This window comes from Macaca fascicularis, chromosome 1 (genome assembly GCF_037993035.2).
Source record: "Macaca fascicularis isolate 582-1 chromosome 1, T2T-MFA8v1.1".
In the NCBI taxonomy this organism is placed as follows: Eukaryota; Metazoa; Chordata; class Mammalia; order Primates; family Cercopithecidae; genus Macaca; species Macaca fascicularis.
Window position 1 is genome coordinate 224,120,186 of NC_088375.1, and position 21,708 is coordinate 224,141,893.

At 59.5% G+C, this 21,708-nt stretch overlaps 1 protein-coding gene across 5 annotated transcripts in view; it reads left to right on the forward strand.

The window, feature by feature from the left end:
• The first annotated feature begins 1,136 nt into the window (after positions 1 to 1,136).
• Positions 1,137 to 21,708, forward strand: part of CASZ1 (castor zinc finger 1) — a 57,370-nt gene continuing 36,798 nt past the window's right edge. For all 5 annotated transcript variants that reach the window (XM_074020519.1, XM_045387350.3, XM_074020526.1 and 2 more), the window contains exons 1-2: positions 1,137 to 1,290; positions 1,675 to 1,713. In XM_074020519.1, the coding sequence (XP_073876620.1) occupies positions 1,242 to 1,290; positions 1,675 to 1,713 (88 nt within the window). In that variant the 5' untranslated portion in view covers positions 1,137 to 1,241. The remainder of the gene's footprint in view (positions 1,291 to 1,674; positions 1,714 to 21,708) is intronic.

Sequence of the window (21,708 nt, forward strand, 5' to 3'; positions counted from 1 at the left end):
GGAGGAGCCGCGATGTGCCTCAGACTCCCTGGTTGAGGGTGCTTGTGCTCTGCTGAGCACCCTTCCTAGGGCAGAGGCCAGAGGGACAAGGCAGGGAGGAAGCCCAAGTGATGGCCGGGATCCTGGGTCGGGGGCTGTGGGGGAAGGGGGGGGCCGATCTCCATTCGTCTGGCCTGCAGGGCAGATGGCCCAACTTTGAGGGAGGAGCGGGGAGAAAGACCGAAAGACCAGGGAGGCTCTGGGAGGACACTTGGACCAGTTTTAAGGGCAAAACCAAAGCAACGCGGAGGAGACCCCAGTGCGTGTCCCAGGCCGGTGTGTCCCAGGCCGGCACTCGTCAGGCCCAGAGCTGGGGACAAGCGGGATGCGAGGGCGCGCGGGCCTGACTGCGCTCTGACCCGCCTAGCCCCGCACTCCTGTTCCTCCAGCTCCAAGAGCCGCCACTGCTGTGAGGGGAACACGAAATCCCTGTGCTACCCAAGGAGCCCAGAGCCCGCAGGCAGCGGGCAGGGGAGCGCGCGGCCCGGCGGGCGCGGCCCCGCGGCGCCTCACACCTGCGCCCGCCCTCGCGGAAAAGTTAGCGCGGCCGCGCGGGGCGTAGGGCAGGCGCGCGCGGCGGCCGTCGGTCGCGCTCGCGGGGCCCGAGCGGCCGCTGGGAGCGTGCGAGCGCGCGCGCGGCCGCCGGCGGCCGGCAAGAGTGGGCGCGTGCCCGCGGGCGCCGTCCTCCGGACGCGCTCCCCGACCCGCGCCGAGTCCCCTCCCGCCAGCTCTGAGCGCAAGTCCCCGCCCCCTCCTCCCGGAGCCAGAGGTTTGGGGAATCGCAGAGCCAATGGGGCCGGCCGCCCTGGCAGTGCGGCGCGGGCGCGCGCAGGGGGGCGCGCGCGGCGGGGGCGCGCGGCGGGGGGCGCGAGCGAGCGCGAGCCCATTCACTCCGGCACCGGGCGGCTGGCGGGCGGGCGCACCGGGCGGCGGCGGCGGCGGCGGCGGTGGCGGCGGCGGCGGGGCCGCGCTCTGCTCTTTCACCTGCCGGGGCCGGCGCGGGCCGGGCCGAGGAGGCGGTGCCGCGGCCGCCCTGCCAATCACCGCGGCTCCTGGCAGCGCCCCCGGCCGCGCCCGCCCGCCCGCTCCCTCCTGCCAAACTGTTACCCTGAGTGTTACCGGCAGGAGCAATGACATCAGGGCTTTAAAACAACTTGTTATTCGGGGAGTAATCAGTTGCAATTAGGCATTAATTAAGTATTATGAAAGTTGATTATTTAAGTGAATTCGGCTTTCGACTCTCCGACTATGGTGAGTACCGGGCGCGGGCGGGGGAGGCCCGGGGGCCGCGGTCTCGGGCGGCGACCCCGGCGCGGGGCGCTGGCGGCGGGACGGGGGCGCCTCTGGGCCTCGCGGATCCCCCGGCCCGGGCCCCCAAGCCGGGGCCGCGCCGGCGGAGAGTTGCTGCCTTAGTTGGAGAAACTCGGGCTGCGCGGAGCCGCGGGCGCGTGCGGGGCCGAGCGTGAGAAGCGGGCGGCGCGGAGGAGAAAGTTTCTCCGCCGCGGCCTCGGCGCCCGCCCGGGACGGGCCGCTCCTGCGGGGCGGGGGGCGCGCGGGGCGGGCGGCTGGGGTCCCGCGAGACGCTAACCCCGTGTTTCTTCTCTCCCGGTCTTCCCCTGGTGGCGTTCCGCGAAGAGTTTGGGACCAAGGAGAAGAGAATGGATCTTGGAACAGGTACCGGCCGGTGGGAACGCAGGGGCGGCTCTTTCACTTTTCTTTCGCTTCTTTTACGGAAGTTCTTATTTTTAGCCCAATGAGGTGGCGGCGGGGCCGGGTGGGGGCCGGGAGGGTCGGGGCGGCTGCCTCCCGGCGTCCCGGCCTCGGGATCGGCGACTTCTGAGGCTGTTGTTGTTGTTATTTGCCACTTGCTTAGAGGCTGTGACTAATGTGATGCTTGTCATTATGAAAGAACCGAGAGGAGCAGGAGCTGGGGGGCACCCAGAGAGAGGATTTAGGGGGTTTTTGTGGGGTTTTTGTTCTCCGTGTTTTTTGTATGGCTTCGTGTTTTTTTCTGTGTGTGTGCTTTTTTTTTTTTTTTTTTTTTTTTGTTCTCTGCAAAGATCTTTGTGTGTCTGGCTGTGGGGTGTGTGTTTTTATTTTTTTAGTGGGGGGTGGTTTAGTTTTTGAAAGCAGCGTCCTGTTGGGAAAGGTGGTTAGTCTGGTTTCGGGGCGACTGTCTCAAGGTAAAGGAATTTAATTTATTTGGGACAAGGCTGTGTCGGATGATCAAGCTGCTTATTATGGCTAATGAGTATTTTTCACCTGAGAATCTGTGGGATGAGGTGGCTGTTATCAGTTCAAAGTGAGGGGCCCTGGACTGTCTCCCACCCACCTCTTTAGCCCCCACCCTGGGGGGTGGTGATGGACCGGAAGGACTACTCAGCCTAGGCATCTAGGTTTTGGGGGCCTCCTGTGGGACAAGGCCAGGGGTTCCAGGAGGCCTGGTGCCCGCCTGGGGCAGTTTATCCTGAGATTTTGGTGTTTTCTTGGTTTTAATCTAATTCTTTCCAGTGTTTTTGCCTTCAGCTCTTGCGGGCTTCCCATGGGCCCTGGCTATTGAAACCAAATTTTGACCAGGACCCTTACATGTGAGGCTTACAAAAGCAGCTGTCTTCTTAAATGTTTTAAAAGAAACAAACAGCCCGATCGTTCATTGAGACTGATCTCTGAACTCTCCTGGTTCATTGATGGGATAGGTGATACTGGTGGCTGTTAGCGTTGTTGTTTATAATAGGCCCAAGTTCACAGCATCGGCCCTTGGGACCCATGAGCTGATATCTAACCTTCTAAGGTCAAAGGGGAGTGGGCAGAGAGACAGGAGGCAGCCCTGAGGGGCCGAGGATAGGTGGCACGATGGCCGGTGAAGAAGAGCCTGTGTTTGTCGAGGGGGAAGGGCGGTGTCATTTGCAGAGTTTGAGGATTGTGTGACACCAGGTGTGATCTTGGCTGGTCCAATGTGGAGGGCCTCAGGACCTCTGTGCCCAGGAAGGGTGTGACACCCCCTGCTGGGCAAAGTGGTAAAGGTGTCTAGGGCCATGGCTACCACCCTGCCCCTCCCTGCTCTCCACTCCCACAGAGAACCTGCCCACCCCCACCTCCAATCAGTGTCTCATTACCTCCCTCTCAGGCCCCACCCCCTGTCTTCGGAAATGGGGCCCCACCCATCCCAGCCAAGAAGCAGACCTCAGAGATGGGCCTGGTGGCAAGGCACCCCCCCCCCCCACCTGGGGCAGGCGAGCCTCTGCTTGTGGGCCAGCACAAGGGACCCAGGCATTACAGAGCTGGAAGGCAGGCCCTCTGGCCGGTCTCCTCCTAACCTGAGTGCCAGCTGGAGCCAGTGTCCATCCTCCTGCCATCCACCAACAAGTCCCTCCAAGTCTGTCGTGGGGACAGTACTCCAAAGCCCTTCTCTAGGGTGTCCTGACTGGAGTGAGGGCCTCCCAGCCCTGGTAGGAGGCAGGTGGCAGAGCCTCTGCTGGTGTCTCTCCTGGGCCTTAGGGAGACTGACTTCTCCCAGGACTCCAGGGACAGGTTCTGGAAACTTTTCCTAGAAGCTAGAAGGGACCCTGAGGTCAGCTGGTTCCTCCTGTAGCTGGAGTAGAGCACTCCCAGTGGGACTCAGGCCTGGACTCTGGCCAGAGGGGAGGCCCAGGGTGGCAGAGTTCTGACTGTTTCCTGGAGGAGTCATCTGGTGATACCATCTCAGTCTTTTCTTTGAACTTGGAAGTTTCACTTATAATCTCAGAACTTCAGAAGAAAAGCACTCTTCCCCCCCACTTCACCAAAAAAGGGAAGCAGATGAGGATGCTGAGATCCCCTCTGAGCGGGTCCCTGGGCTGACTCCATGCTCATCTTCAGGAGCTGGGAACAGCTCCCTCAACTTCACAGTGCACACGGGACACAGCCGGGGCCGCAGGCCTCATCTCTGGCCAGGGCTCATGGCTGGTGAAGTGAGGGTCCCTTCCTCTGGGGGCAGCATGGGCAGCTTCAGCCGACGGCCTCTCTGACACAGTCCATGGCCAGGGGTGCAGGCCCTGAAGGGCTGCTGGCATCATGGACCCACCAAACCTCTGATCATAGGTTAACATGCCCTACGGCCCTGGACACATCTAGGTCCTGAAGGCCTTCAGCCATAAGGACGCCAGTGGTGGGAGAGCCAAGACTTCTCAGGAGGGGACAACAGGACCTCAGGACCCTCAGGGACCATGTGGACCCCCTTTCCCCAACCATAGTTCAGCCAAGGGCTGGATCAATCTGGACGTCTTTAGCAATAAAAAATGCCGATGTCGTCCTAATTCACCAGGCCCCGAGATGACAGCAAATTTACATTTTTTAATTAAACTAGCAGCCAGTTTTTATGAGAGGGGGTTGGGTTATGCAAATCAAATGGTTGTGTACGGAAGATTAGGAGAGTTTGGGAATAAATTCCACAAATGCTAATAAAAAAAAAAGGAAAGAGAGAGAGGGAGGGAGAGAGGGGAGAGAGGAAGAGAGGAGGACATAGTTCCATTAGGCCCTTTTAGAGTGATTTCCCTGGGGGAGGGAGCTGGGAGGGGGGAGGGGAGAAGGGAGGAAGTTTTCAGACACAGGTATATCCATCCTGCAGTTGGGAAGCTCCCAGGGTTAGGCCCCACCAGGCTGATTCCCAGGCCCTGAACACAACCAGAAGCCAGGGTGAAAATGGCGGTGAAACACGGGTGGAGCTCTGAGCAGGCTCTTGCCCTTGACTTGTGGGGATCTGGTGATAGTTGCCCCTTCTCTTCTTGAGACGAAAGGGTGGGGCTGTCCAAGGCGCGGAGGAGCCAAGATAAGCTCTACAAGGTCAAGGGCCAAAGAGGCAAGAGGGCAAGTTTAAAGGGATGGCCACAGACTGCAGGGGGAGCCGGTGAGGGACAGCGCTGTCCATGCGACGCTGTGGCTGCAGCCTTGCTGTCAAGGTGGGTCAGTGGGAGGAAGCCTGGCCTACTTCTTTCTCCTTCTGGGGCTCCAGGCCAGGACCCCCTTGTGTTGCCAGCAGACCCCCCATTGCAGACGACCCAGGCCTCAGCTGTGGGGAGGCCAGGAAGCGTGGGATCAGAAGCTGGGCCAGGCTGGCTCATTTTCCTGATTCTCAGAGTGGAATTTCTCAGTAGCCCCATGCTTTGAGAGCATACTGTCTTGAGGTAGGCCACAGACTTCTTCTAGATGGTGTCTGAGCCCAGAGAGCAAAGAACTTGGCATTCCCAACCCAGCCCCCGTGTGTGCTGCTCAGCCTCCTACCCTGAATGTCAGCCGCCTTCAGATCAGACCTTCCATGAGCCGCCAGGTCAAGGCCAGAGCCTCGCCAAGTGTGGAGGCTTCTAGGAACCTCACTAGCTCTGGTTACACCTTCGACCTGCCAGGCACCGGGGATTGAGAAGGTTCCTGTGCTGTTCTGGAGGAAGAGATTCCAAGCCGGGTTTAGGGCAGAGCAGATTGCTCTCAATTTCCTTCCTCCAGCCTTTACTTGGCCAGATACACCCACTCAACCAGTCTGAGCTGGGGCCAGCCCCTGTAGCCAGGTTGGGCACGGGTTTTGCCAGTCTGCTGCAGGGGGTAGGTGCTCTGGGGCCATCTTGGCAGAAAGGAGCTGTCAGAGCCCGGGACAGAATGGGCCATCTCAGAAGTCATGGTTTTCCTGGTACCATTCGAACAGACGTTTGTGCTGTGCACCGGTTAGTGACATTTGGAGGGACTTGAGCATCAGATGGCCTTTCAGATCTCTGGCTGGCTGACTCCCAACTTGATTTTGTTCAGTGGGGCAGTCTTGGCGGGCGGGAGTAGGGGGTGAGTGGACGAGGTGAGGAGCACATTATTTGGACCTTTTCTTTGGTAGAAAGCATTGGAGACAGGCAGCTCTGGGCTGTGAAGTGGCCCTTTGAACCAGCCCTGGTTCTAGTTGCAAGACATCAGAGGAAACTGAGGCAAAAGGCCTAGCATAGCCTTTCCTCCCCAACAGGAGGCAGAGGCAGAGGCAGAGGGGCAGGTCCGAAAGCTCCCTGGAGAGACCCCACCCCCGGCCCTTTTTCCCTGGTAGGGACCAGCGAGGAGAACCCATTCACTCTCCTCTCCAAGAAAGGCACTGGGTGTGGGTGTTACTCAGACCTCTCTACTGGCCTTGTCGGTACTACTGGTGTTCCCCCAGCCCCCACAGCCTGGGAATCTAGCTGGGCTGCAGCTTGAGTTTTTATGATGGAAAAATAAAATAAATGCAGGCACCTTTGGAGGGCTGAGCCATGCGGCGGCATCTCCTCGTGAAAGTGGCTACCCTGGCTCAAGGCCATGCCCGCTGCCTGAGCAGGGGATTGGGTGGGGCTTGGAAAGGCTCTTGGCCCCAACCTCTCTTCTTCCTGGGTCCTGCCCTGTCAGTGGCGCAGCCCCAGCCTCCATGAGCCCCCTCTAGAACGGCTGGCCCAACACTCTTCCAGGGCTCCGGCCATTCCTCCACCCGACCCACCCCCCATGCCCCCAGGCCCCAAGGCTCACCTTTTAACACAGCCTTCCCTGAGCTGGTTTTTAAACCCTGACCACCCTGGCTACTGCTACCACCTCTTCCTCCTTTTCTTCCTCCTCCTCCTCCTCATCTTCAGAGGGGGAAGGAAGTTGCACTGTAATAATTACTGCCTGTGGGTCCCCACGGCAAGCAGCAGCTGTTCTGGGGTAGCTGGGCCAGGGTACAATGAGTAGAGAGAAGCTGGGAGCGGGAGGAGGGCGGACGGCCCCGGTGTGCAAAGGATGGGGGGCAGCCTCACCGGGACCACCTGTGCAGGGCAGCAGCTCGGTGGTCTAGCACACACCCCTCTGGCTGCCTGGCCACAGAACAGCACCTGACACCCTCAACTCAGCAGGATGTGTGGTCTCCTGTTGGGGGAGAGACCCATGTGGGAGGCGAGGCCTGAAACCCAGGAAGCATGGGAGGCTCTCCTGCAGCAGGAGAGACGGAAATGAGGACTGCCTGGGCCCCTGTGTTGGCAGCATCTGCCTAGTGGAGGGAGAGGAGCGGTCTGCTGTCCCACCAGGCCAAGGAGCCAGGGGCCAGGACCCAGGGAGCTTTGTGAAAGAATGGCCTTAAGGGACCTCCCTCCGCCACCACGCTTTCTAGACTCCTAGCCAGACCCTTCTCTCTGTGCCTTGTCCTCCCTCCCCCTCCAAGAGCAGAACTCTTGCTTCCCATTGTGCAACCACGTTTTTCTGTCTTTTTCATCCAGGCCACCCAGCTCCCTAAAGCCGGGCCCTCCCTGCTACCTTTCTTGCCCCGTGCAACCTTTCCAGCCTCACACCCCCTTGGCCCTGGAAAAAGAGAGAAGCTGCTGGCTGTGGGCCTGCTGCTCTGAGGCTCTGGGTACACCTGTGACATTGCTGTGCCAGGACCCAGCACTCTGACTCATATGCCCTGATCCCCAGGAGATCGGGCAGAGCCCTTGTTTTCCTCTGCCACGGCTGCTCCTAACGGTGACCATTAGTTGGTAGCTGGTGTACCGCCACCTCCTCCCCAGGCCTGGTATGGGCCGGGGCTCACGCCTTCCCGCTGTAAGTGCTGGTGGAACTGATTGATTGATGTGCCTCTTCCCCAAGTGCCTCCCTGGCTTCTTAGTGGGGGCAGAAGGAGGAAGGCAGGAAATGTTGGCCGATTCCCTTGGGACCTGGGTTTTAGCTCCTTGAGAGCTTTCTAGAGCCTGGTTTACAGGAAGGAGCGAGGCTGGGATTTGGGATGACGTGAAAGGGGTAGGGGAACGCTAAGGATAAAGACGGGAGTGGGATGGTTGAATGGCACCCACAATAACTCCTAACCATGGCCATGGCCTGGGACTGGGAGGTCAGTCTGCTGCCTAGTGGGGACAGGAGGGCTGCAGCCACAGGGTGATCCGGGCCCTTCTCCACTTCCTCCCTTGCCCTCTCCCTCTCCCCTTTGTCTCTCCTCCTGAGCAGATCTCTGCATGTCTACCATCTCTCATTCTCTTCCCTGCTTCCGGGATCCCTCCAGCTAGACAGACCCAGGGCAGGGAGTGAGACCAGAAACACAGGGATACACCCACACTGAGGGCCAGCCAGGCGCCAGGGCTTCAGGCCTCTGCCCCGGGCGTGGTGTGTGGGCCACTCCTGGCCGGGGCATCTGCTCTTAGAATGTCCCACAGGCCTGACTCTGGGGTCTCCTCTGGCCCTCTGGGCCCTGCCGGTGCTGTCATCACTCACCTGCTGAGAGCTTTCCTAAAGCCAAGAGGGCCCTCTCTTGATGCCACCTGGCTGAGGCTAGGGCGCTGCCTGGCTTTGGAGGAGAAGGCGGGGGCTGGGAAACGGACACATTTTGTGTTTCCAGAGACCAGGTGTTCCCAAAGTTCGCCTGGCCTTTTGTTATGGGGCTCTTTCGGTGAGCTAAGGGGGCCCTGGGAGGGACTGTGCTGTGTGAGAATGGGGGACTGGAGGAGCCGGGCAGAGCTTTAGGTGGGGGAACCCTAGTGCAGTGGGAGAGCAGGAGGCCTCCCGGAGGCCAGCTGGGAGAGGCTCCTGCAAGTTTTGTCACTGGGAAGTGCCTCTTCCCCACAGCTGTGATCCTCACCGCCCTCTAGCCTAGTGCCTCCCTCTCTGTCACCCCTTCAGCCTGGGAACCCAAGGCCACAGGAAGCCAGGGGCTGCCTCGCAGAAGGATGACCTGGCTCTCCACTGCCCGGCAGGGGGCGCCCCACAGCATCTGCCCCGCTCCTTTTAGGTGTGGGACAGTGTGGTCAGGACCTGGTCCAGGCCTTCTGGCCACGGGTGGGGGAGGGGCAGCCTAGCGTCCCCACCCCCAGAGGTTCTTTAGCTGAGTTTGTTTGCCAGGGTGACCTGTTTAATCATCTCATTTTCTGGTGGCCGTTTATTCCTCGTTTCCACGGTTACGGCCCCATTAAGGGGAGAAGCAATAAGGCGGTGAGTCAAACAGGTAATAAAAACATGCAGAGCCCCTGTGCACCAAGAGAGGGTGGCGGGGAGGGGCGCAGTGAGCTGAGACGGCCTGGGGGGCAGCCCAGGTGACACCCTACCCGCCTCGTCCTCCAGAGGTCCGAGTGCCCCCAAGACCCAGTCCTCAGCTTACCCGTCCCCAGCCCTTGGTCCCTTGGGCAACAGGCTGTCCCGGGTAAAACAGGAAGGAGAAAGGGGAGAGGGGGCGTGATACAAGCACCCCCAGGGCTGCCCCACAGTTGGTGTGTGACCTGTTTCCAGGCCCCACCTCGTGCTCCCTTGGCAGGGGCAGGGGATGATTTCTGACATTGGTTTGAGCTCTAGAATTTTTTTTCTGCCAACTTTATCAGAAAGCATATTTGTGGTGAGTGCTGCTAACAGGGCCAGTCCGGTGAGTAAATATTCCTGGTGTGGACGGCCCTGTGACCTTGAGAGGGAAGAGTACAGTGGTGCGGCCAAGGGCATATAAGGAGAGGAGAGGACGGCCAGGCAGCCATGGGCCCCCCGTGCTGGGTGGGGAGCCCTTCCTGGGAAGGGGTCAGGTGGGGGCCACGGGGTCAGGTTGGCCCCAGTAGCCTCTTCCTAGCAGCATGGTCTGCCTCAGGCCCCAGTGACACCAGCTAGAGCTGGGTTGTGTGACTTGCTGGTTGGGGGACAGGCCGGCAGCTGCCCCTGTGGGCTCCCTTCCTCTAGTAAATGGAAGCTGAAATGAGAAGTCAGCCTCTTTCCAGCCCCTCTGAGTCCGGGGGCACATGCCTCCCTCCCAGTGTCCCCTCCCTGTCCTTCCCAGGAGCTTCCTGGCTATCCCCAGCCCCTCTGCCCTGCCCCCGAGGTTTTTGAATAAGCAGAGGCAGAGTAGACAGAGGGAGGCTGGGGTCTTCCTGTTGCCAGGAAGGGTGGGGCTCAGACAGGCGTAGCAATGCCAGGCCATGCGGGGCCAGCTTCGTGCCCGGGGGCTGAGGATCAGTGGCTCAGAGAGAAAACAGTCAAGGCCACTCTGAGGGCTCCCAGGTTGGGGAGGAGCCTCCCTTCTCTCCAACGCCATGCTTCCTGACAAACTCACCGAGGTCTGTGTCTCTGATTATTAATTTCAAAGTTGATTTCTGATGAGAGAGAGAGGGAAGAAGGTGTGGGAAATGGGGGAACCCTTTGGCTGGGAAATGCGTCTTGGGAATGGGCCTAGATGAGTGAATATTCTGATCAAACAATTAAAAATAGAGCATGCTCCCGAGGCCCCAGCTGCCGAGGTTTTTCAGCAACTGTCACCAGCGGGTTCATGGGGCAGGTGGCACTGGAAAGGAGTTTTTCCACAAACAACAAATATCAGAGATGACAGGGTGCCCCCCACTTCCCTCCCAGTTCTCCCCAGACTCCCCTCTAGGGCCTGTGCAGCTTCAGGGCCGCCCTTCTAAACCCTGCGGGGCCCGGCCGCAGTGGTGAAGTCATCGCCAGATGCCTTGGTAATTGCTTTAAGAATCTAACTTAAAATAAGATGAAAACTTATATTCCTGGGTAAGGAGTAATTTCCCATGTAATAGTAAATTAATGAAAGGATTATACCAGGGGGCCTGGCGGGGAGGCCATGCTCATCTGATAAATGCAAGGGTTTCAGGCAAGACAACTCCATTCCAGGAGGACCTTTGGGCCAGGTCCCATGCTGGGGGTTCCTTGTGGGCTCCCCCATGGGCGGCTGAGTTGGGAGGACACATTCCATGTGTGCTCAGCATCCCTCTCAATGACAGGAACCAGCTTTTCAAAACCTACAGATGGGAAAGGCTCAGGTCTGGCCTCCACAGGCATGAGAGGCCCTGTGTCATCAGTTCGCCCAGGAAAGAGAGGATTTCTGACACCCGAGAGTGTGAGACCCGAGGAGCAGATGCGAGCTAGACTCCGGGCTGAGTTTCCAGCTCTCAGACCGTGTGGTCAGCTTCGTGGTGTCTCGAAATAGGATGACCAACCACCCCAGTTTGCCCAGAACTGCAAAGACCCATGTGTGTGAACCCCCCCAGTCCTGGGCAAACTGGGAGGGTTAGTCAGCCCTGTTTGGAGGCAGGAGGATGGGCTACTTGACATGGTCCCACCCTCAGGGTCCTGGAGAGCCCAGGCACCTCCTGAATGGACTACGTGTCTGTCCAGGAGGGGGACTTGCGGCTGGCTCCACTTAAACCCCCTCGTGCTACCAAAACTTGTTCCCAGGCTGCTGCGTTCCGCTAGGCGCATGTGCTGGGGTGGGCATGCTCGTGCCCCCCCCCGCCCCCTGCAAGGCATGGCAGGGCACTGCTTGGAAGCTTGACCTGGCCTAAAAAAGGGCTTGCAGCTGCGATCCCACCGCTTTAACACTGAGCCTTCTCCCGCAACATATCACAGTCCAGGCGGGGCTTCTGGAGAGGATGCGGACAAGGCAACCCCCACCCCCCAGCCCCTCACTCCCCCACCACCGTAAGTTTATCAGCGCCTTCCTTCCGAGACAGCCACACCTAACATCTCATCTCTCCTCATCGGTTCCCTTGGAGGAAGACAAGGAGCTGTCCCATTTCCTAAGCGGGGAAGCTGGAGGCCCTGAGATAGTGCTGGGTTTGTTCCCAAACACTAAATGCCAGAGGACTTGGTGCGGGGCTCCCCTGAGCACTGTTCCAAATGGCAGCACTGAGTGAGGACACACAGGCTTCCAGCCATGGGTATCTACCGTGCTGCCTGGCCCACGTCCCCAGATGTCTGTGGCCCCTGTGTATACCCCGCCTGTAGTCTTCGAACACATCCCTGGGCTGCAGGGATGCAAGATAAACTGTAGTTGTTGATGCAGATGCATTTTGAGCTTCTGGGGGAAAGCCTCCTTTTCTAGAGGCATCCCGGAGTGCCCATCTTTGCAGAAACGAGTGCTCCCGTCTGTCCGCAGGGGAGGGGTGCAGGTGGGCGGAACGCACTCCGACTTGTCTCTCTGGCGAAATGGAAGTGAAAGGACTGGACGCAGAGCCCTTCAGGAAGCATGTCTAACCAAACGGGCATTCTCCTAGGAGACAGGTTCACGATGCATGTTCGCTGGATATGTTTCTGTGTAAGCAGAGACCTTGCTGGAAGGGAAGATGGGGACCTTACCCCCTGGTTCGCTGGGAGACCATTTTCAGTTCAGCTCAGCGGTGGGTATCCCCACTGGCTTTCTTTGCTACTAGAGGTGATGGGACTTCCTTGGGAACTCCACGGGATCAACTCACTGCTTTGCAGGCAGCTGTCCCAAGTGGGGTTTTAGCCTGCGGGCTGTATTGAGTTTGCCCAGGTCTTTGCTTGGTTGTAATCTGAAAAAGGACCGGCTTCTTTCCCAGTGTAGACCACACTGTGCTTTAGAAGGTGGGGAAGATTTGCGCTGCCCTTCCCCCACACCTACCCTCAACCCAGAGGAAGGAACGTGGGGCAGTAGGGCTGAGAATTCCTAGTCTAAACAACCCAGGAAAGCACGCTCAGAGAGCCAAGCCAGAACCCCAGATGGTGTGATCCGATTGTAACTGGAAGGATGGTGGCTTTGGTTGTTAGATGTTATGTGACCGTTGCTGTTCAAGCAGACACATTGGTGACTTCCAGGCTGCAGAGATCAGAGCGGGCTCTCCTGTATTTATCTTCTTGTACCCGCAGGGTTAGGGGACCGAGTGGAATAGCTAGAATGGACAGATAGGTCTGGAGAGCCAGGCACAAGCAGCAGGGGGATGCAGGCCCCAGCCCAACCACACCAAGCGCACCACACCTCCAGGGCGCCATGTGGGGTCCCTTTCCCTGGCCTCCCTGATAGGAAGGATCACTTTGGGGCTCCTCGGGAGGCCTTCAGATGGAGCTGAAGAGCCCCTAGGCAGGGCCAAGAGCCCAGAGAAGGAGATGTTTTCTATTTCCGGGTCCCTGGGGGGCCCAGGGGCAGATTGAGACAGGCTCCTTGCAGGGAAGGTGTTAACAAACAGCAGGTGATTAAACATGACAAGCGGTGACATTTCTGTTCAGGGTTCTCAGTCCCGGCAAAGCCAAGAATGAAGCTATAAACCCTGACATTTTGTGTTATGCACTGAGAGGTTTTTAATAGACCTCGCTCCCTCTTCCCCACTCAACTTCTCTCCCTCCTTTCCTTCCCCTCTCAGCATCCACTGCCCCACTGGAAACTCCTGCCTCCTGGATTCCACCGGGCCCCCAGGAGCCTTCCCGGGCCCTTGGTCCGTAGACCCTCCTTCCTCTGCCCCTGCAGGGCTGAGTACAACCCTGCCATCTGCCTCTCCCACTTCACGGTGATATTTCTCGTTGCCCCTTCTCCCCATCCCAACACCCTCCACTTCCCTCCAGCCTTCACTGTCTCACCTCCTGTTTTTGGGTCCTGATCTCACAGCCTCACCCTTAGCTGCGGCTGTCCCAGTTGTCTGGGACAGCAGGTGGCTGTCCCTGTGTGTTGTGTTTATAACATTTTCAGATAAACTTGAAAGTGGGTGTAGGGAGATGGTGGGGCTTGATATGGGATTTTCCCCCATCTTTTTTCAATCTCCTTTTCTCCTTTTGGGACAGGGACAGGAGGTGGAGGGAGAGAGTCGCACTTCATTGCAAACAGTTGCAGGATTTATTCAGAAAGGGACTGGCCAGCAACAGTTGTTCCTCTCGCCGAGAAATGTTGGAACAACTGGGGCCTCTTTTGTTCTCTGGGCAGAGCCCTGTGAAGGGCGTTTGGAGGTGAGCCTGGGGCTCAAGAGGGCAGGAGACCCAAGAGAGGGGGCTTCAGCTCAGTCCCACCCAGGGAGTCCCCACCCCACCCCTCCAGGAAAGGTTCCTGGAGCCCCGAGGGGATCAGTCCAGAAGCCAGGCCACGTCCCTGGGGCCTAGCGCCGCCCTCATGAGCTCGAGAAGCACTGGATTTTCCACATTCGATCAGTAAATATTTGTTGGGCCAGACACCGCGCTGAAACAGTGGTCTCGTCCCAGGGATCTTGCAGTCTGGTGAGGCAGAGGGCTAATTAAACAAGTTCCTACAAAAGTGCTAAGACTAGGACAGGGTGCAGTGAGGACAGAGGGAGACGACGGTCCCGGGAGGCTGCCCAGAGAGAGGGAAATGTCAGCTGGGGCCCGTGAAGGCTGTGTAGGAGGAGGAGTGGCAGGGCGCTGAGCTGAAGGAGCGAGCGGTTTCCGCCACTGACGGGGCAGCATGCTGAGGGCCTGGCAGGGAGAGGCCGGTGCTGCCCCACGTGGGCTGGCAGGCAGGTGGAGTAGGGTCTGGGCTGTGCCCTTTGATCTCTGAGTAACTGACCCCTTACATACTCTTCCATCCACCCTTCCACCGCCCCGACCCACCTGGGCCAGGCACGGAGGTCAGGGTGAGGAGGGGGGTGAGGGTGATGGATAAAAGACTTTAAGGTAAAAAAAAAAAAAGACCAGGCACAGTGGCTCCTGCCTATAATCCCAGCACTTTGGGAGGCCGAGGTGGGCAGATCACTTGAGGCTGGAAGTTCGAAACCAGCCTGGCCAACATGGTGAAACCCCGTCTCTACTAAAAATTCAAAAATTAGCCGAGTGTGGTGGCGGGCGCCTGTAATCCCAGCGACTTGGGAGGCTGAGGCAGGAAAATTGCTTGAATCCAGGAGGTGGAGGTTGCAGTGAGCCGAGATCGTGCCACTGCATTCCAGCCGGGGCGACAGAGTAAGACTCTGTCTCCAAAAAAAAAAAAAGACAGAAAGAAAGATGGGTATGAAGCCCCATCCCTGCCCCAGTGGGAGGGGGAACACCCAGGAAGTCAGCATGTGAGCATGTGTCCCCAAAGACTGGGGCTGCGTCTGCGTTCCTGCTTCCTAGTCCCTGTTGCTAGTGACTCATTGATAGGGGGGTGGGAGGGAGGCTTCAGACCTACATGGAGGGACCGGAGCCCAGGAGGGCCCAGCTGGGCTTAGCAGCGAGTCCATCTGCCCGCCTGCCCCCTCACCTTCTTCACCTGCTGACCTCAGGGCCCAGCCGGGGTGTGGCCTCTTGGACACCCTCCTCCAGCCCAAAGTTGCCCTACCCTTTGTGCTCTCAGGTGTGAAGCAGTAATGCTGGAGCCTGTGACACTGCACCCCCTGAGACCCGAAACCATCCTCCCAGGATCCCTAGGGCAGAGGGGGCAGTGCCAGTAGCTCCTCAGGATATATTTGAGAAGCTCAGCCAAGCCAGGAGGAGAGGACTTGCGTTCATCTTTAGAGCAGGACCAGTGAGGAGCCTGCAGACTGACCTGTGGTCCCTGGTGTCCAGAAGACAGGCCCTAGAGGTCCAAGTTCAGCTCCTCCCTCCACCTCCAGAGCCGGCCTCGCACCCCCCCTCCCCTCCCGCCCCCTGTGCCATCCAGCCGGAGCCATGGGGCAGCGTGGTAAGGCCTTCTGCCTGGAAGGGGCTCTCCTGGCCCTTAGGGCACTTCCTTCCCTGCTTACTCAGCCTTTGCCCAGAGGTCCGGCCCAGGACACCCCACCTTCACATTGGTTCCCTGAGAAGGAAGCCTGGTGGCATAAAGCCATCACTCCCCTTCCCCAGCCTACCCCACCCCAGCCTTTCTGCAGGACTTGGCCTGGGCTTCTTAGTGCCACCCCTTGTCAGTTCGAACCCCCCAGACTCCAGCCAGGAGTCCCCGAAGGCTCAGCCTTCCTCCCTTACTTGGCAGCTGGGATTGGGATGGGGAGTGGGTAGGGATGCTGGAAGGGGAGGGGAGGGGAGTCCCAGGGCCAGGACTTGGCCTGCTGCCCCTGCAGATCCGGAGCCAGGTTTTACTGTAATCCCTACATCCTGTTGCAGATCCTTAATCAGCTGGAGCCCAGGTTGGGCCGGACCCTGTGGTGACACTCGGGGTTGTAGTATGGAAAACCTGAAGTGGAGCTTCCAGAGTTGGGTTTGGGGACTGTGAAGATGAGGCAGGTGGAGGGGAGGAGAAGGGCACCCGTGCAGGCACAGGATGTGGACAGAGCCCAGACCCATCACCCACTCGACCCAGGCTGGGGGTGGAGGTGCAGCTGTTGCAGGCTGGGAACCAGGACTATGGGATAGGGAGGAGGGGCCTGTGGGGGGCCCCTAGGAGAATGCCAGAGTATGTGGGGGCTGCTACATTGCTTGGTAGCACTATCGAGACAGCTGGCCCGAGTCGCCCTGATGGTGAACAATGACTCCAGGCAGGAATCGGCAGAGGGAACCCTGGGTGGCATTGGTTCCAGGGGTCTGTTCTGACTGGGGCCTAAGTCCAGGGCTGGGGTGTTTCCGCCCTGCTGGGAGAGGGACCCCTTCCTGGGGCAGGTGGTGCAGATAGCCCAAGACCTGTCTGCCTCAGGTTTGGGACTAGGCTCTGTCCTGGAGGCAGCAGGGGCCCTTTGGCAGGGCAGCAGGCTCCCAGGATCAGCCGATGCTTTCATCAAAAGCTGCAGGCCCTGGTGGGGAGCTCCGTGCCAGCCCCAAAGTCCCCTCTTGAATCCTGGGAAGTCGGGGCAACGGGTACCCCTCCTGAACCTCAGCTCTTTGCGGCCCAGGGAGCAGTGGTGGAGGAGAGTGAGGGGACACACATAGGCCAGAGATAGCCCGAGAGCGGAAGCCAGGGGTGGGCTGGCTGGCAGCGGGCGGGCAGACGGGCGTCTGTCCTGCCAGGGGCCCAGGCTGGCTCTGCAGACAGCCTCTTTTCTATATGGAAATGAAGAATTTAGGCTAATGGAGCTCAACCATCTCTAATTTTGCGATGGCAGGAGGATTTTGATTGAAAGTAATTAAGCAAGCTAGCTGTAAAATTAATTAAAGCAAAAGGGGGGGATTTTTTATTGGATTGGATAGCGATATAGCGTCTGTCAGGCGGGGGACGGATGGGGGTGACCTGAATCCTCTGCCCTCCCCCCTCCCACTCGGGACGTTTATGTCACTTTAATCTCCTTACAGCGGCTGCTGTGCATTTGTTTGAAATAATCAAGGAAATATGGTCAGAAATTGTCAGCTTTCAGATCTAATTTACCTGACGGCCCCTGCGCAAGCCAGCGCGGCCCAGGGAGCGAGTGTTCGTGAGCGGGTGGGGGAGCTGGAGGGGCTCAGAGGACACTGGGATCTTCAGCCCTGGCCCCGGCCCCCTCCCAGGGGCGGTGCTGCCCTGGCCTGTGGGCACCTCCCTGGGCTCTGCCCCCTTCTGGAACAGACCCCCCCACCCTCACCCACCTGCTGCCTCTTCCTTGCACTGTAACCAGCTTTAGGGTTTAGGGAATATAGGATTAGGGAGGTGATTGTAATTCCTTATTCCAGATGGCTGACAACTGCTCAAGCCCTCCACCAGGGCCACCGTTTTAAAAATACTCCTAAATTAGTCCCCTCATGTCCTCGTCATGGTCGCCGCCACTGGCCTCAGCATGGGGATTGTGGAGACAGGCTGCAGGGAGGGCGGGTGGCGTGCCACCCAGCGTTCTTCTGCCACCTGCTGCCCACGCTGCCACCTCCCCTGGGCTGGGCCTGCTGTCCGAGGTCTCTCTCTGGTCCAGGCTTTTCCTCTCATCCCCAGAGAGTGCCTGCCCTGTCTCCCCCTCAGCACGCAGTGGAAGGTCTCAGTGTCTCAGTCACTGCAAGAGAAAGGTCCCCTCCCTCTGCCACACACGTCCTACCCATTTCCGGTGGGTCAGCCAGGCCACGCAACCAGCCTCCACTTGGCTTCCCCCAGAGGGTGGGGGAGCCTGGTTCCAGGCCTTGCACCCTGCAGGTGCTGGTTTGGAGCCATTTGGGGTCCTTGCCCACTGGGTCATGTGTGGCTCAAATTCTCCGCAGCAGGAGGCCCTTGTGGTATTTGGGGCCCACCTGGTGCAATCTCCAAGGCTGCGGAAAGTTCTGCTTTGAAACAGAAATGTGTAGCATCGGATTTGCTGGGCGAGAGAGGGCCCCCACTGGGAACTGCGCCCCTGGAGCTGTCTAGTCCTCGTGAGTGAGTGACCTGGGCTTTTGCCAAGTTTCTCAGCCTCTTGGACCTCAGTCCCCTTCCAGGTCTAAAGTTCTGTGCACCTAGGACAGCCTCCACCCTGATAGCTGTCCCTTGTCCCAAGGTGTGTGGGACCTAAGTGCAGGCTGCCCTCCTCAGCTCCGTGTCCAGCCAGAGCCACTTGCCACGCCCCTGCCGTGGCCCACACACAGATTCTAGAAACAGCGGGTCAGGATGAGCAACTGGTTCCCTGTTTGCCCATTTTAGACGTACCCATGAGAAGGCCCCTGTCCCCACCTGCCCCCTTGGTGCCACCCAGACACCCTCTGCCTTGCCCTCTGTCAGTCGTTCCCCTGACCCTGAAGGCGCCTTCTCCTGCCCCCTCCTGCTCCAGCAAGGCTTTGGCGCTGGGTGACTCAGTCTGCCTCCTCCAGCAGCGAGGGAGTGTGAGCTCCTGGCGTTCCTTCCAGCCTGAGCAGAGCAGCTGGAGGCTTGGGAAGCGTCACCTGCCCCCTCCTGAGCTCTCTGTCGCGACCCTCCACTCTGCCCTCACCATGACTCACTCATCTTGGAGGCGGGGGGAGATAGAGCCCCAAAGGGCTCTGCCCAGGAAAGAGGGGGAGAAAAGCTGCTGGCTTTCCTTCACGTCCTACGTGCCAGAGCCCAGGCAACACTGAGATCTGTGGGGCCCTGCACCCCCTGGCTGGCTGTGCCCACAGGGGCCTCAGCGAGAGGCAGTGGCAGAGCCAGGCAGTATGGGGTTCAGCCAGGACAGAGTGCATGCCCTTGATACCCTCCAGCTACCAGGACCTAGATCCTGGGAGACAGAACGTTAGAGAGAGTCTCTGGCCCAGCCCAGCATCACACCTCCACGCAGGCCTCATAGAGGCTCCTGCTGGCCTATGTGGCTGGGATGTGGAGGAACCAGCAAAGGTGCCCTGGTCAGGAAACTATGGGGCTGCTGGCCCTGGGTTGGGGGCTCATTTCTGAGCTGGATGCTGGTCCAGGGCAGGCACCAAGGTGGTGGGAGGCTGCTGTGGAAATAGGATCCCAGGGTACCCCTAGGCAGGTTGGCCCACTGAGGCACAGAGGGAGATGGAGAAGCCCAGGAGGAGAGCTCCTTTGTTCAGAGGATGGTGGAGAGGCCTCCTGGGGGCCCTTGGTGTCTTCTTTGTCCTGGTGGAAAGAGCCTGCATTGGGGATGTTCTATTGAAAGGCCACTTTTTAGGGCTGATGCTGTGTGGTGGGGCGAGAGCTTTGCTTCTGCGGTGGCTCTCCTTGGAGAGGAACGACAGGGATGAGCAGCGGACAGGCGGGGGCCCTGCCTCAACGTGGTCGACAACAGCGGGGGCGCAGGGCTTCTGGGAGAGGGAATGAGAAGCAGCATGGGGGGCGGGTGTCTGGGCCAGTCCAGCAGGGCCTTGGTGTCTGTCACTTGGCTGGCATGGGTTTGTCGCCACCCTGAGATCACACATTCTGTGTGGCCATCAGGGGTTCCTGCTGTCCCTCCTTCCTTGGCCCCCAAGCCTCTGAGCCAGCCTAGGTCCAGGGGGAGCCCCACCCTCTTCCTGGGACCCCTCCCTGGCTGCCGGGGTTGGGTGCCTGGTTCGTCCTGACCATCTCTGCCATCCCTGGCAGGCAGGTGTCTGAGCCCCTGGGATGGAACTCGAGGGAGAAGAGGCAAGGCTGAAGGTAACAGGCCTAACCGTGCCCATCCCAGGCAGCTCCGGCCCGGACCAGCCTGCCAGGCCAGCTCCCTGCAAACTTTGGGGAAAGAGGACTTCCCCACTGGGTCCCACCTGGTCCAGCAAGCTGGCCACTTTCTCCCTTTGTTGGGGGTGGGTAGGGGAGGGTCATGTGCTAGGCTGGCCGGCCCCCGAGTCCTTACCCATGCTTAATAGGGGCCAGGAGAGTTCCCACAGTGCCCCGGCCACAGGAGCTGGAGACGGGGGTAGGGGTACCTGCCCAACTGGGAGAGGAGCCGAGTGGCTGGGGTCCAGCCCCAGGAATCATTAACTGCAGGGTCTCCTAATGCCCGCAGTGTCGGGGGACCTGACACCGCCCCTAGCCAGGTCGGTACGGAGTTGGCCGGATGTGACCGAGGCACTGGGCTCCCGGAAGTGCCTGAGGCTCAGCTGGGCACTGGCCTCACCCCTCTTGAAGCCTCCCCACCCAGGCCTGTTCCCTGCCCATGCCGGACCACCCTGCCTGCTCACACTGTGCCCACCCTGCCACCCCAGGACCCCCATTCCTTCCCACCAGCCTTGCCTCAGGGTTTCTGGCCCTTTAGGCCTCAAGACTCCCTGGCTCAGCCCTGGGCCCGTCCTCTGTCCCCACTGGCTTCACAGTCGCATTTTGCTGCCAACGCAGGGCACTGAAAAACTGCTGGCACTGCCAAAAACCCTGTGTGCGCTACGACTCCCCAAACATCCCTTTATTTTTATTGTTCTGTTAATTACTGTTTAAACTTTAATAAGTCACTTCGTCAGGAGGGGGGACCTGCCGTGAGCTTTTCTGTGCAAACACGGGCCGGGAGTGACTCGGGTGTAATATAACCCTTTATGCGATGTGGGAATGTTTAGATTGTAACAGAAACTTGTTATTTTAATGACAGTTGGTTGGGGGGGTATCTCAGCACAGAAAAAAAGGAGGGGTGGGTGCTCCCTTTGCATCCCCACGGAGGGCTTAGGGCGGCCAGGTCTGCTCCCCGGCTGCCACAACAGAGGGCCCGGGGACCCGTGGGGACCTTCTTGGGCTGCCCACTGGTCAGCTCCAGATCGGGCCTGGATGGCTGGGGCAGGTGAGGCCCAGGAAGAAGTTGAGCTTTGCGGGGATGGGAGGAGGAGGCCTAGGGCAGCTCTCAGATCCCGAGGCAGAGGTGGGCAGGGCCACACGGGTCGAACTCCAGGTCCGCAGTGCCGTGCTGTTACCGGGCAGGAAGCAGTGCTCCCGGCTCCGAGGAGGGGACTCTGCCCACAGTCACCGTGGAGCATCAGGGAGGCACCGTATGCTCTGTAGCCCCAGCCAGACGTGTGCCCACATCATCCCCTGTAGCTGCGTTACAGTTGGGGACCTGAGCCCAGGGCAGGGAAGATGCTGAAGTGACGAGCTTTCCAAAGGGCCAGGTCTCTGGAGTCGATTTATCTTCTGTGGAAGTTGCCAAAGCCCAGGTATCCCACGGTGGCCTCAGAGGGCTGGATGCCCTCCCGCAGCGGTGGTGCCGGGGAAGGCTCGGACCCTACGCTGGACTCAGGACTGTCCTTGTTGGCTGGTGGGGGCTTGGGCAGGGCATCCCTCGGTTCCTTTTTGCCTTCATCAGGAGAGGGAGGAGGCAGAGGAGGCAGGGTCACCCTGAGATCTGGAGGCACTGGCCCTCCTCTTAGAAGGCCTTCCCATCTCCGGGGAAGTCAGGGGCTCATGCCCAGGTAGGGGTGATGGTGGTCAACGCCCTGACTCTATAGGAAGAGGCACTTCTGCACCAGAGCTGCTTCTAGAGCAGGGGCACCTGGGGAGGGCATCTTGCCCCAGCATCTGTGGGGCCCCCGCAGGCACCTCAGGATACCTTAGGGCCTGTTTCCCCGCTTTGTCGCCATTCAGTCCGTCGGTCCGTCCATCTGCAAAGCTGAGCTTCTGCTCTGATGCAGGCCTGCGGTGGCAAGGATGACACAGGCCTGCACTTGCTCTCAAGGTCTAGCCCTGTTTGGGGTTAGTACAGGCCGTCCAGAGAGGGCAAGGAGGGCAAGACCCAGGGCGCCTGGCCTCAGCCCGGTGCATGGATGGTCCTGTCGAGCCGAGGAGGAGAC